Source organism: Hyalella azteca, unplaced genomic scaffold (assembly GCF_000764305.2).
Source record: "Hyalella azteca isolate HAZT.00-mixed unplaced genomic scaffold, Hazt_2.0.2 contig11709, whole genome shotgun sequence".
Taxonomy (NCBI): Eukaryota; Metazoa; Arthropoda; class Malacostraca; order Amphipoda; family Hyalellidae; genus Hyalella; species Hyalella azteca.
Genome location: NW_025941696.1, coordinates 1 through 15823, shown reverse-complemented (window position 1 = coordinate 15823; position 15823 = coordinate 1). Strand labels below are relative to the sequence as shown.

The 15823-nt window shown below is 36.4% G+C and overlaps 1 protein-coding gene across 1 annotated transcript; it reads right to left on the bottom strand.

Annotated features, from left to right (window-relative positions):
* Positions 1-666: 666 nt before the first annotated feature.
* On the bottom strand, positions 667-12790 carry LOC108672796 (autophagy-related protein 16-1). The gene is made up of 13 exons (XM_018160531.2): positions 12508-12790; positions 11390-11514; positions 10203-10342; positions 9677-9839; positions 8620-8708; positions 7736-7889; positions 7177-7282; positions 6505-6647; positions 5909-6029; positions 5316-5498; positions 4745-4829; positions 4093-4242; positions 667-3295 (listed from the first exon to the last, which is right to left on the bottom strand). Exons 1-13 carry the CDS (start codon positions 12620-12622, stop codon positions 3202-3204), a joined length of 1668 nt encoding a protein of 555 aa, XP_018016020.1. The 5' UTR covers positions 12623-12790; the 3' UTR covers positions 667-3201.
* Positions 12791-15823: the final 3033 nt, after the last annotated feature.

The window sequence follows — 15823 nt, the reverse complement described above, 5'->3', positions numbered from 1 at the left end:
GAGTGTTTAGGGCTTGGGAAGTTTAGATTCAGCCTTCATAGGATTTAATGCTATGTCGCGGACATAGGTAGACTGTAGTGCGCGCTCTTACAACAATCGAAAGAATCAAGCGAGGTATACTGATAATCTGTAAATCATTTTGTTGTTTACCATTAAATTTTGCTACTTTCGTTCAAACCTCGACTGTATTGTAATTTGGATATGTATTTGTGTGCTTTGCTTAAAAAAGAAACTCACCATAATTCCTTTCATTTTACTGACCTTTAAATTTGTCGATAAATGCTGGTTAAATCTAATCGAGATTGAAGAAAACTGATGCGCTACACGTCTCATAAGTAGTTGTAAAAAATCCTTCAGTTGTATAGTTGTGGCAGTGTTGGACTCCCCCTTCAGTTGTATTGCGGTGGCAGTGTTGGACTCCCCCTTCAGTTGTATTGCGGTGGCAGTGTTGGACTCACCCTTCAGTTGTATTGAGGTGGCAGTGTTGGACTCACCCTTCAGTTGTATTGCGGTGGCAGTGTTGGACTCACTCTTCAGTTGTATTGAGGTGGCAGTGTTGGACTCGCATTCCAGTGCATAATGCAAAGGAAGTGGAGGAAGAAAGCCTTCACACTTCTCTGGGGCTAGAATTTCATTGGTAACGTAAAACCCCCAGAAAACAATGACCGAATTCACCGTGTTGTAATAAAACTGTACTTGGTCGTTACATAAAAAATAAATAAAATAAAGGCACAGTTAAAGCTCCAATCAAATTTTAACTCCTTAGTAAGAGTAAATTTATTTAATAGCAGCACAGTATTTCAATGTACAGTTAACCCATATCTCCTTCCGCTCCATTTAAATAATAAATCTGCACTAGCGCGATACAATTATACAGTCCAACCCTTGTGCACAACACAAAAGCTGATTTCCAGGAGCTTCAACAACATATGGGAAAACAAGTCAACAAATTGTAAACAGTAAAGGCATGAGAAGAATTATTCTACAATCATGACAATAAATGGAAGAATCGAGCGATGGCAAAGTTTGATCCCGCCCTGAAATACCCACATCCTTGTCGGTGTGTGACCTTTGGGCAGACCCCGTGAACGCTGCTCGCCTGCTGGCCCGCTAGGGCGACCGACTTGGCTGGCCCCAGAACTGGGTCTAGGCCCCGCCTCGAATTATTAATTAATTAATTATCAGACCCCGTGAACGCCGCGGGACTGCTGGCCCGCTGGGGCGACCGACTTGGCTGGTCCCAGAACTGGGTCTAGGCCCCGCCTCGCGCCGTGAAGCAAGGCAGTGAGGGTCAACAACAACAACATAAAAAACATTAACAAATTGACGAGTGCAACAAATCTTAAACAAAAATATAACCAAGCTACAGCAGCCTAATACTTCAGTAAAAACTGAAGCTTCAGATGGATCAGCGGGTAGATTCTAAGAAGGAACTCGTTCGAGGACATCAGAAAGTACTTTGGTAAACGTTTGAGGACATCATACCGTACTTCGGTAAACAAGTTTCAGAATACGAATTAAAATAGATGAGAAGATTCAATCGGAAAAATTACTTTAATAAAATAATTAACCAAACAAGACCGGGGTACACGTAGAAAATTAAGGAACGTTCCTGCGGAATTTAGTGTGGCAGAATATGAATAAAATCTATATAAGTAAACTTAGCAATTGGACTGTTCAATCATTCTTTAAGAACATAAGATCTCTTGGGTGGAAAAATTCCTCTTGTAAAATACATGCTGACTTCCCTCAGACTCGCTCAAGTTGAAACGACGCAACTTCAAATGTAAAAATATTTGAGTTGCTATGAAAAATTATGCTGGTCTCAACATCATTTAAAAACTACACGAACAATTTAACATAAGTGCTATAACGATCAGAATTTCATTTTCTCGTCAACAAGAATGCGGAAGACAAAATTTCAAGAAAAAAACATTTCAAATGGACAAGATCATAAAATATGCACTCGAGAGCAAAGCTGACAAAAGGAAATGCAAGTACCAAAAACTTCGGAAACTTAACACAACGTTGACCAGGCAGCAACGTCCACTGCTACAAATATATTACCAGTTGATGCAGATTACGTACCTATTAGTTATTCGCAATACAAGACACTAGTAATGGCTAGACTCGAAAAGCAAATTCCGACGTATGCTCGTCATCAAAATGTTTTTTTTTTAAACAGCGATAGCTGAATCCAACTATGAAATTCATACGTTTTAATGAGCTAGCAAATAATGTCTTGCAATAGACTTGGGCTATCATACAGCGGCAAGTGACAATAAACAGTCACTAGCAAAAATATAAAGACAATTATTTGTTGTAAGCTGCAACACACTACTACGTTGACTGGGATCACAGCAAGGAATGACCATCACAGATTAATCTACTCAATACTAGGCATCATCTTCTTAATGCCCAATACATTAGTAAAAATTTACAAAATAAAAACGAGAAAATATGTTGATCGACGATTATCAATTAGATTCGTCAGAAACTGACATGACGCCGGCTATGTAAACTATTAATACAAATAAAACGTGTACCTATACCATAGGTTTACCACCCTTTGTGCATCAAAGAACCAAAAAAATCCATGCAGATGCAGCAATCAATTGCATATTAATGATCACCTCACATTGACCATCGTAATTATTACCAAATATCATTACAAAAATATTCCTTTAACTTATATTCCTTTCAAAGTAGCGAAAAATGTTAACTTAGTCTTTACTTCGTTTCTGAGAGATCGTCGAGCAGCTTGCAACCTTAAGAAAATCTGTGGATTAAAAAAAAACTTTTGCTGGCGCGCTAAAAAATTTTACATATCACATGCTTAATGATGCCTTGGACATGTTTTAACAACTTTGCAAGTACGTTCAATCAATGCTAATACTATGAATAATTAGTCAAATTGAGCTGGACGTTGAGTTAATCCTCTCAATTTCGACGATGTGTCAAAATGTTACATTCGTCCATTAACCCAATAACAGACGCGTACGATCTTTACCGTGAGGGGTCAAAAACTCCACACGTCTTCCATAACATTAGAGGCCGTTACGTTCAAATGTTGGCCACACGTCCTCCATAGAATTGAAGGCCGTTACGTTCAGATGTTGGCAACACGTCCTCCATAGAATTGAAGGCCGTTACGTTCAGATGTTGGCCACACGTCCTCCATAGAATTGAAGGCCGTTACGTTCAGATGTTTGACCAGAGCGCGAGCTGTTTACTGCGCTCTGCACTCATGAAGAATTGGCCATCGGGCGTCCACGAGCAAGCCATCACGCACGAGCTGTAATTAAAATTTAACTAAATAGCAAGGTCAAGTATGAGTATCTAGCATAAAAAATTAGCAAAAATATATATAAAATTATGTAGTATAAAAAAAGTAGTAAAGTAAAGTAGAAGTAAGACGTAGCAGCGGCTATAATGCGGGCTCGAAGTAGTGAAGCCGTAACAGCTACATCCTGAGCAACGGGAACTATAGAAGTTGAAATTAAGTCTACTTTTAGCATCACTATGATATTTAAAACGGACGATTCAAATGCTTCTTCCATCGTTTTTTTCTGTTTAAAGCAATTTGCTGCTGTTCCAGTCCATCTATGAAAGATTTAGCACTGAAAAAATTACAGGATAGGATTTTACTGACTCGTGCAATACTTGGGATTGCAGAAGGAATATTTTGCTTGAGTTTCAGAAGAAAATATTCAGCGCAAGATGCTGCACTCTATAAATCAAACGACAAGATAAAACAAACTTTATATTCTAATACTGAAAATCAACAAAATACGAGTGATAGTAAGTGTAATGACAAAATTTACGTTGTCAGAGCGTGTAAGGAACGTACAAATAAAGCATGCAGAAGTGTATAAAGCATTAAAGCACGTAGGAGCGCTGACATACGCGTGCTCCTAGCGGAGATACATTGCACTTTCACTCGTTTAAGTATTCAGAACTTTAAGTATTCAAATGGTAGAAAAGAGTTAGAAGTGTAACAATGAAGTGTGTAGTGTCAGTGCGTGTAATGTACGTGCAAATCAAGCACGTAGTATAAGTATATATAACATGGAGGAAGTGCGGACGACATACACATGTTCCTTGGAGAGCGTGGTGGCGAGGGCGCTGGTGTCGACGCTCCAGACGTAGACGGCGCCGTCCGCTGACCCGACGGCGACGTATGTGTCGTCTGGAGACACGCACGCCCGCGCTGTGTCGCTGCCCAAGTGTAGGCCTTCCGCTCTGCGCACAAATATTCAATAAATTATAGCTAAGCCTTCCGCCCTGTGCGATAAAATGTGATAAATTGCAGCTGAACCTTCAGCCCAGCGCAGCAGAATCATATAAATTCCCGTTCCTACAAAAAATTTCTTTTAGCTGCTCTTGGACACCAATTTTTTTTTAGTTTGATAGTGCAAATAACTCATGAAAGTTTTTCTGTTCAGAATATTTTGTCGTTTTTCTAGTGTGGCGTTAGCTCAAATGGATCTATATGAAGACATCAGAATCAAATGATAACCGAGCCAGAAAACAAGTATAAGGTTCAGGAAATTGCATACTTATGTTCAAACGGCTTGTACTTCGATTGAAACCCAACGTAACCTATACATCTAAAGAAAAATATTTGTTTAATGCTTCTTCTACTAACAAAAATTCTAATTCTAATTCTACTAACATATCATCGGTCAAGTTATCCAGTAGTAACAATAATTACAATCATGACTATTAGCAAGGATAATCTTACGTTAACTCATATATGACGCTCCTCATTCTGACGTCGAGTACTCTGAGCACGTCATCTCTGCAGCTCACCAGGCAGTAGTTGTTATCTGGGGTAAAATAGAGACGTGTTTCTATACATTCATTTTCCTACTTTCTATTACAACTGTAAGATCCAACTTTCATTTTATTCACCTTTCCATTATTAACGAGCCTTTGTTCAAATAACGAGAATTGGAACGGTATCTGTTTGGTCGATTTTGAAGCTTTTCACTAGCTTAACAAAAAATATTCATTTTTCGATATAATTCTGGCAAATTTTTAGCTAGAAAACATCAAACCACTGCTAACAAAAATCAAAAGTGAGAACAAATCGTGTAAAATAATTATTACAGATAATTGGCAGGGACTGTGCTATCAAAAGTCAATCAATTACCGGTTACTTATTGTCTGTGATTGGTGAGTGTAGCTAGTCAAACCATCAGTGATTGTCTGACGGAACTATTTTCTTATAACAATTTAAATATGCGGCCTCTTGAATTACCCCCTGTAACATAAATACGGCCCCTTGAATTAATGTTTGAAGTAAAGCTCACTATGGAAGGAAGACACAGAAGTGACGCGGTCGACAACGTCCACGGCGATCTCATTGTCGCAGTTTGTGCGTAGGTCGTAGAGGCGGACCTTCCTGTCGTGGTGACCTGAGAGGATCTGCATTGAAGTTGCTTCACAAACGCACAAGTCGTAGCAAGACGATCCCACGAATACTGTCCGCGAACCTGGCAAAATGGACAAAATCAGCACTGGGATTCTCTTCGGAAACTTGATGAGTATTCACGACTTAAGCACTAGATTTATTCTAAACACCTCAGGAATTGATGCTCGACATGTTTGTATAAGCTTGTAGATGATGAGAACTTAGCTTCTGAATGCAGCATTTTCAAGCGGCAAAATGATTACCTAAGCGTTGCTAAAATAAATAAAATTTATTGAGCTACTCTAAAAAGAATGCGTCTCAGAATTCAGTACTAAAATGGCGTACACAAAATCCCCTATTGGCTTCAACACTGAGTCAGACACTCGATTAAAATATAAAAAAGAGAATATAATTATAAAGGAATATTAGAAAATAATTCCCGATCATGAAGACTGATAATAAGAAGTGGTATATTTAGTGGCGTTATCTTACAGGCTTTGCTCCTGAGGTCCCATATCTTGATGGTGCGGTCGCTGGAGCCCGTGACGACCTTGTTGACGTCACTAGTGAACTGACAAGCCATCACTTTGGCTGAGTGACCAGTGAACGTATGCTGCACACAACATAACCCAGTTTTGTGTACAGTGACTAATGAATGTGTGCTGGATAATTGTTAAGAATTGTTAATAAACATTTTGCATATAGTTCGCACTTGAAGTTATCATTACACAGATAAAACCTTGTTATAATCTTTTCATAGTGTGCTCACTCGGAATTATCATTATAAATAATGAAACACTGGGTGGGATGATTGGGTACTGATTCTGTCGTCGAAATTATCATTATAAAGAATTAAATACTTGGTATAATCAAGTTTAGAAATAAGGAAAAATAAATCAGTCTATAGCAAACCTAATGGAAGACAATAAATTCAAATCTACTAGCGATAAACACACAAACTATTTCACATCATAAAATAGAATTATATAATTACAATCGAAACTGAATATTGATAAAAACTTCACAGCAGTGGACGGATAATCTTTAAAGTTTTCCTGCCTTGAAGTTAAACTTTGAAGATGGCTTACCCGTATTCTTAGGTCTGACACAGACCATATCCTGGCGGCGCTGTCACTAGACGCAGCCATGATGAGGGAGTCGTCCGAGGAGAAGGTGATGGAATTGATGCCCCCGTTGCAGCCAGTCAGGGTGTTGCCTGGGCTGAATCCGTCTGTAAATAGGATGCCAAAGCAGGGTAGTTTATAACAAAATTATTCACGTGCCATGTATGACAAGAGAAATAATTGACTTTAATTTTCAGGGAGTTGAACAGTTCTTTATTCTCGCATTTGAAATGTCTTTAATATAATAAAATTACTTCCTAAAACCTGCATTTCGATTTACCAACGTCATCTAAAGAATTGTTCGACTCTCTGACAACTGAAATCACGAAATTGGTTATTAATTGCACATGTATAAAAAAGCCATTCTGTCATCTAATACTAACAAATTAAAATGGCACAAGAAACAAGCAACCAATTGGCTTACAAGACTAGTCAAAAACTTAGAAAATATAAGACAGTCAGATATATCACGATGAATAAACATTTAATTTTAATTCCCAATTATAGATTCTAAAAAACGCGTGCATTCTAAATTTGTATAATTGGTATTCTAAATTAGGGAAACCGTTCCTAAGACAAAAGGATCTGGCCACATGAATGCAATAAAAAGTAAGTATGAATGAAATTCTGCGAGACCTCGCCTCATGTTCCAGAGCTTGAGCTTCCTGTCTTCGCCCCCCGTGGCCAGCACGCGGCCGTTGTGGCTCAGGCAGAGCGCGTGCACGTCTGAGTCGTGTACTTCCTGGCAAACATGTCAATCAAGCAGTTGAAATAATCAAATAATTAGAGCCATGGTGGTCCCACTTTCAATCATACAACTTATGGTTCATAAATTAAGAGGTAAGTATGTATTTTATGCTTCCACACAGCTGTTGGCAAGGTGATGAAAATTTTCATCACCAGCCATGAAGTTAAAATCAAAATAAGGTCCAACTAACTACGCTTCATTGCGAGTGTTACTACATAACTAATAGTTATTTTTATTGCAACTTTTAGTAGGTGTTATCTAATAAGCGGTGAATATCAGGAGACTAAACAATGAATTTGGCTCGCCACAATGAATTAAAATACCTTAATTTCAAAGTTGTTCAAGGCACAAAACAAACCAAGATGACTCATTCATGGCAACTTACTTCAACTTAATGGAAACGCGGTACCAAAATTCATAACAACTCTGACACAAGAATACAACAACCTTTTTAAAGAAGCACGCGGTGGGCAGGATGCTGTAGGGACATGTGACTGTTCCCATAGCCAGTGCTTGCTTCTCAGGCTCACTGGGCAGCACGACGACGTTGAAATCTTCGGTCGCTTCTCGTATAGACTCGGCCACCTTCTCTTGCCGGGCTCTGTGAACACGTTAAAGCTATCACACTCGGCTAGGTCATAACAATTACCATTCAAATATGTATAAATATTCTTAAAGATAAGGTGATGCAATATAACACCTCTGTGAAGGTAGTTACTTCGATTTTAAAAATAAATTGAAATATCAGTAACCCAAAATGGATCACTACATAACTGGAATTCAATATTGCTTATTGTTTTGGCTCGTTCTATGGATTCACAAAACAGTAATGCCATAGAGCAATAAATTTGTATGGAAAATGTCTGAAACGCCGGCCGTCCTAATGGCCATAGCCGTGATTCCAGATGCACACACGAGCGACCTTACTTGATGACCGTCACTCTTTCACATTAATAATAACTTCTATCATTCCTCTAAACCAGCACCGACTTACCAGCTTAGCTTTGCTAGTAAGTCTAGAAATTGTCAAACACACTTTTCCGCCAGTATGGATTTTGCACACGATACCATAATTTGAGGCTGTAATTTTAGATTTAACTGCCTGACTGTGATGTGTTTTGGGTCCATATGCTTAGGTTTTTGGTTTAAGTTATGCTCACTTCAGTGTTGGGGTTTCGGTATGACTTTGATGATGAAAATACTAAAGTGAAATGCCGTACCTATAACACAGTTCATCACCTCGAACGAATGTAAATAATTGCTACTACGTCACCACCGGTACGTGTCATTAGGTAAATGAAATAGAGGCAAATGAAAATAGGTATTCTCACTTGAGTTGTTCTTCGTTCTCCCTGTTGAGCCTCTCAGCATCTTTGGATTTGTATTCAATCCACCGCTGGAGCAGCTGAATATTCTCATCCTGCAATCAGTTTACAGTGAGATAAGATTGGATAAAAGTCTTGAATAAAGTTCTCTACAAGCACTGTAACGATTTTACCTTCTGAATAATAGAAAATTTCTACAGATTATATCACCAAGAGGTGATTGGGAAGAAAATTATACAGTTTACATTTTTCTATCACTGAATATCAAGTTAAATTTAACTATAAATTACCAAACGTACATAACCTACCAAACGACTTTTTTGAAATATGTGAAGAGTGAAATATGATGAGTGAAATAGAGTATATGGCCTACAAGCTTAACAATCCCATTACTGATATAACATGTACATCTAATATAACATTTCTAATAGTTTTAGAACTAAAGTGAAGTGAATTTATGAGCCACCTGTTCAGACACCAAGTCAATATTTGCATGGTATTTTATTTTTTATTTAGTGGATAAATTCAGCGATGGTCAATTTGAAATGACTTGATTTTCCATTTTTTGACTCAGCCCTGTTCTTCAATGTACCATGATAGTACCACTAAGTTTACAATTTCAGAAGAAACGTGTACAGATGCGATAGGTGGACATTGTAAATAGCACACTCAAATAATCCCTCTATAATTTACTGAGTTGAGCTTCAAGCAAATACACAAATTTCAAATATACCTACATTTTATATAAGTAGGGACAGATTTGCAGAAACATAACTAATTAAATCATTGATCAGTTAAATAGTTTGTCCAAGCTGAGATTGGTAGTAATAGTTCATGTTAACAGTAAAGCAATTGAAGTAACATAAATGTTATATACGTACGTGATTAAACACTTTTCATTCAAGAGTGGAAATAGTTTACAGGTAATCATAAAATTTCACAACAATTTTGCACAGAAGCAATTCTAGCTAAAATTAACACACAGCTAATAAGAAATTTAAAGCATGTATTTGTTCACCGGCAATATTTGTCGAGTAAAATTTTGAAATTACCTTAAACTTACTTTCAACTTGATGAACTTAGAGTTGAGAGCTTCATAGGTCATGTTGAGAGTGTTGTATTCATCACGCACCAAGTTGTTGAGTGAAGTTAAATGTTCTATTTCTTCACTTTTCTGAATAAAGCTTTCTCTCAAAAGCATCACTTCTGACTCTAAATCACTAATTCTGGAATGCAAAAAGACAAGGTTAAAAGACAGTAAATTATATCAATTCACTATTCAAACAAGAAAGTTTTGAACACTTCATTGAACAGTGTAGTTCAAACAGAGAGTAACAATTCTCACCAATCATCATTCGTTGGGTAAGAAAAATCTCCAATGGAAAATAATAAAACTTTTCTCATAAAACAAGGATTTCTTAATGATGGGTATGATTTGAAATTATACACTTTGCATTTAGAAAGAAAATCTGAAATCTGCAAAGAATTCTCAAAGAAATAAGTATGGGCTTGAAAATTTTTTTTCTTTTATCATTTCTAAAAGTATACCTGGATAAAAGTTGCTCTAAAAATTGTGACTTAATGCTCACCTGTTGTTCTTCTCTAATATCTCCCGTTCTCGTTCCTGTATGAGATTAGTGGCTATGACAAGCTGGTCAGCGTTCTCACTCTTGGCACGATGCATGCTCGTCAACTCCTCCTGCAGTTTATAGACCTTCTGCTCCAGATTCTGAGAAAAAGAGTGTACAATTTCAAATTTAAGCAAGACAGTTACTACTTAAATTTTATGTTAATATAATTTATCAGAGCAAACAGCGCAAGCTAGCTAAAACGTACAAATTAAAATGAAGCAAATTACCGTAGTGTTAATATGCATATTGGCAGACATTTTCTCATGTGTTAAATAAGAATGAGACCACTGAAATTTAAATTAAAGTATTATTAAAAACAATGTGCAAGCTTGACACTACCCTCATTAAAAAATGTGGCAGGAAGTGCCTTGAAATAGATATTGAAGCCCTTCTGAAGCTCTATTTCAATACAAAAGCTCTGTCATTTCGGTCATTTTGTTAGTTTAGTTTTTTGGTGGAAATTTTGCAGTGTCAGGTCTAGGCTGAAAGCCGGATGATGAAAATTGTTACACTTGAATCAATTAAGAAAACTTAGTGCTACACTATGGTATTACAGTGAGTGCTCATCCAGGGCACAACTAATTCTCTCTGAGATTGTGTGCAATGAAAATTTTTGAAAGATATCAGAGGGCCCATTTTATATGGGTAACATCCTGCTTACAGGCAAGACTTGGCACCAAGGGATTTCCACCTGTCTCCTGGGCTGAAGAATTTGCTGGAACGATAAGAGTGCCATACTGAGAGCTTCAAGACACTGCCAAAAACTAGCTGCCTATTTTATAATGAGAGCATTGGCAAGCTTTGTGTCTGTGAAATGCCTGAACTTAATTGTTGATACATTGATAGCTAATCAAAGATGTACCGTACATATGTATATTTTGATAATAAACTTTTTGCTTATTACAGCCTTTCCCTAGGGTTTTTCAAACCATATCAGAGGTTAAAAAATGACCTTTACTCACATTCCATTCTAACCATTGAAATTCCACTGAAGTTTAAGATGAACAATACATATTACATAGGTAGTAGGTACATACATAATAGAGACATACCTATGTACAAACTTTTACAAAATATAAATAATATCCAGAAAAGAATTGCTTCAACAATAATTTTTCAAAAATCTGGGAACTTGAAAGTCTGACCTGAATAACAGCAGCCTGGCTGTCCAAGGCTCCATCAGCACCATCAGAGCTGCCAACTCTGCGCTGCAACATCAGGTGAGCATTTTCTAGGCGCAAGGCTTCGCATCGTTCCATCAAACCATTCACTGCAATATCAAATCAACAGGTTACAAAAAAGGTAATAAATAAACATAAGTATAAATGATTTATTTTCAGAATTCAATGCTTCAAAATTAATACAGAATGGAATAGATTTTAAGTACCTATAGAAGAACTTTGTTGCTTTTAGTTCTTGCCTAGCCTAATTGATTAACATGAGCTACCCTGTGGGATGTTCGCAATTTGCTTGACATGAATGAATTTAAGGCTTGTAGTCAGAATGCAGCGAAGTCTGAGAGCAAGATTTTCACAACCATCATGTAGAATCCTTGATCTGCCCAAAGCTTGGCCAGTTGGTACTTGGTACCCTCCGGCTTGTACTCTTTTCAAGATTTTATCCTAGCCAGCCCCTTTCTCGTGGTAACTGGTCACTTTCAGGTGGCTGAGGAATGGCCAACAGTCAGCTATAGCTAATTGGACTAGGCCGACCACTGGCCACGTATTATTCTTTGCCCCATGCCGCCCGTCGTGAACTGACAGTCGAGTAATTTACGACATCTCTTTCCCGTCATACCTTCCACAACGCCTCCATTTGAGCAGCTAGTATGTGGGATTTTCCCTCCAAGTATCAGCAGGTTCAATCATAACTAGGTATTTTTTGAGCAATAATATTTACAATAAGGAGGCTGATCAAGGAATGCCAAGTATGCATGCAAAGTATATACCATTAAATGGAGAATACAAATTACAACCCGTTTACATCTTGAAAAAAGCATTAAAGTCGCAGACTTGATGAACAATAATATTCAATGTTTCTTGAAATTTCCTCTCATTAAAACTCTTGATCACCATCTCATTTATGTGTGGAGTACAGTCTATTCTAATTTGTGATGAAACGCATAGGGAAGAGCCAAGCCTGTTCAAAGCCTCTCAGTTCTCAATCAGGGACTTATCGAATTTGAATTTATTTCAACAAAACAAATAATTACAATATATTTAGCAGCTAACTGAAGTATATAGTGAATACTTTTCATACTCACATTGTTGTATCAACTGACAGACAGCTCCCGAAGCTTTACTGTCTCTGGAGCTAAGCTGAGAATAAATGCTCTCTTTCCATTTGCCATCAGAACTTTTACTTTGCACATCACACATTGTGACAATATGAAATACTTTTAAATTTTAAGCACAGAGCAGAGTGAGCAAAGCAAAGATAAAATTAATAGATATACTTAATAGCTATTAGTCTCAGTTCCCAGTATGCATCAGAAGCTGGTTGGAATTGCAACAGCTTCAGGATATTTCAAATAATGGAAGAAGCAAAAAAAAAGGTTAGTGAAGAAATGATGGAAAACTAAAAAAATCTTATAATTTTGATTATTATGTGGTTCAACTTTCAAGTATATATGTATCTAAAGTACCAGAAGGCAACCAGGGAAATTTTCATAGAAGAATTATAAAGATTTTGAGTCAAATTACAAATTCATAACTGTTCATAACAATTTTAATTAGCATAATGAACTGTTTTAGCTGGATGTTCATTGAAAATGAACACTGTTGGTGTTGTAGTGTCATTGATTAGGAATATATTATTAAAGATTGTTACAAATGATCAATGCATTATCTAAGATTATTGGGTTATTAGTTATTACCATCAAATGGATTAATAAGAGACAATTTTGAGTGTTTTTTGTTAATAACTTCTAACCATGAAACATTTCATAAACAAGTTTAAGCTAATTTTAAAGGTCTTTGCAAATTGCAAGGGCTATTGTAGGCTTTGTAGCTATTGCATCTCCAAGAAAATTTCATATGTTGTTTGTAAAGTGCCAGACTCAATAGAAAAGTTTCCCAAAATCCAAATTACCCCTGAGAACAAGAGTCATTTTGGAGACTTGAAATAAAACTCAATTTAAAAACATTTGTAGCTTGCAGAGTGTACATATTTATTACTAACATTACTGTAAAGTCCTCCTCTTCCTTTGTGGATGATGGAGATATAGAGTAAATTATTTTTTCTGTGATTTGTAGTAGTTTTTACTTCATTGGTGATTGGTGTGATTATGATATTAGGGTAAACGCGGCATATCCCAACACATTAAGGACGCATCGAGAAATGAAAAACTATAAAAAAAAAACGTATGCGTTACGTAAGTTCTGTTGGCTTCACGTGACTCTCAAAACACCGCACTACGCGTCAGCAACGATGAAACGTCACAAAATGTTGCCATATTTATTAAAAAGCCTTTAGAATGGAAACCTACCAAATCCCTATATTCCGTCACTGTTCTCAATATTTTCCCACTAGATGGCCAAGACCTAGTGTTTTGGCAGTATTTTGACGTGCAAATGTATGACGTCACCATTTCAACCATCAACAATTGCATGGAACTAAAACAAAGCTTAATATAAAGGAAAAGCTGGACGGGTGACGGAATTAACAACGATGTTGGAATATACCGCGTTTACCCTACCATATATCCATAATACATGATTACCGTAATATTAATGCAATATTACCAGTTCTGTAATCATGGAAACGTCATCAAGCATGAATTACATAGCAAGTTGGCAACCTTATCCACTGAAAGCTTCATATCAGCAGCAATTAGGTAGCCTTTCTTCTGTGTCTCAGTGTCTGTAAACTTACAGGATTGGGCTTTTAATATTGCACCATTTTAATATGGGTCAAAATGTCAAATTCATTATAACAAAAAGATTGTGAAAAACACCAGAAAGAAATATTTTAGCGATCCATCATATTTTGTAGAGAAATAAATCATAGCCTAGTTTAGGTTAATCCACTATGCAGAGAGTGGATGAATATTGCAAGATCTTTGGCGACGCTTCAGTAGCAAAATTTACGCCTTCAGAAGATCTTGCTGACACATTTAGATTGAAATTCTTGCATTTAATATATTTGTCAGTCTTCGGCCAACTATTTAAAAAAAGTAAGGTTTCCGATATGTAAGGTTTAGGATGCAGTGAAGCTTGCCCGGAAATCAGTTACGATGAGTTCCTGCCAAAAAAATGTAAACATCAAGCTTAGGATTACGTAGTTGCGGTCACATTAGAGCGGTCAGACTGCATTAATCACATGTTCAGTTGACACTTGCTGTACAATCAGACTGTTTTTAGGGTAAAATTAGTTATTTGGGATAACACGTGCATGCAACCTTGTAAATAAGTTCGTGGCTTGTAAATAGTTTTTCATTACTCAGCGTAAATGGCTTTTCATTAAAAATTACCCGGCGACGCATCTTAAATTACCCGGCAAAGCTTAGGGCCAGTGTGGAATTCTGTATAGGTAATATATTCTCATGTCAATTTAAGAAAACGTATTGAAATACCAACCCTACCACCGCATTACACCACCTTCCACTGGATTGAAAATTGACAAACTGAGCTCATTTGAAAATGGCGTGTGGTTTGAAATCCAATCCCGTGTTGCCAACGACTAATCAAGTTAACTAGTCGTTTATCTGTAGGCTATCGGACACATTTTTGCAATGAATACGTTCTAAAATAAAAAAAACACATCCAGCTTCGTAAAAAATTCTCACGATTGGACATCGCCCACAAAGTTTTCAATTTCACACAAAATAATGAGATAAACTTCAACTCTTTCACTGCATACATTCACATGGAGTTTTCTGTTTACTTCTCACAAGACGGTTGTCACACACTTATGTTTTGGTTGTGTCTAGTTTGATGTCACAATAAATAGACTTGATTCACATTCCATTCCGAGATTTAAATGATTGAAAGTTTTTTTTAAATTATAAAAACCTATTTATACGTTCCAGATTTGAATTTTTTGCCCTATTATGTTGAATTTATCTTGATAAATTGACTTCAAATTCTGAATGATTTCGTCTGCCATCCCGCGTTTTCGAACGTTTTGTGTCTTTTAGAAAATTTTTGTTGTTTAATATGGGAAACAATTTCATTATAGAAAACATAGAGCACGTACGGTATAGTGCATTAATAATACAATTTAATTCAATGAAAAATTAATTTTCAATTTAAAAAATATAATCAGATTTTTAATTCAACATTTTTCTAATAGAATTTAATTCTACAGCATGTACCATCTAGTGTATTAAATAATAAATTTTGATTTAGTAAAATTTAATTTTATTTAATTTTTTAATTTAATTTAATTCTACAGCTTCAACTGGTAAAAATGAGCATCATAGGAATCAAAGTAAAACGGTCGTTCATACATCACAAATTGAATGACATTGGATGGATTTGATAGGTATTTTATTAATCCTGTTTATATATAAGAACGGAAATGACGCTTCTATTTCAGAATGATAATGGAAATGTTTCTACTATTTCAGAAACTTTTCT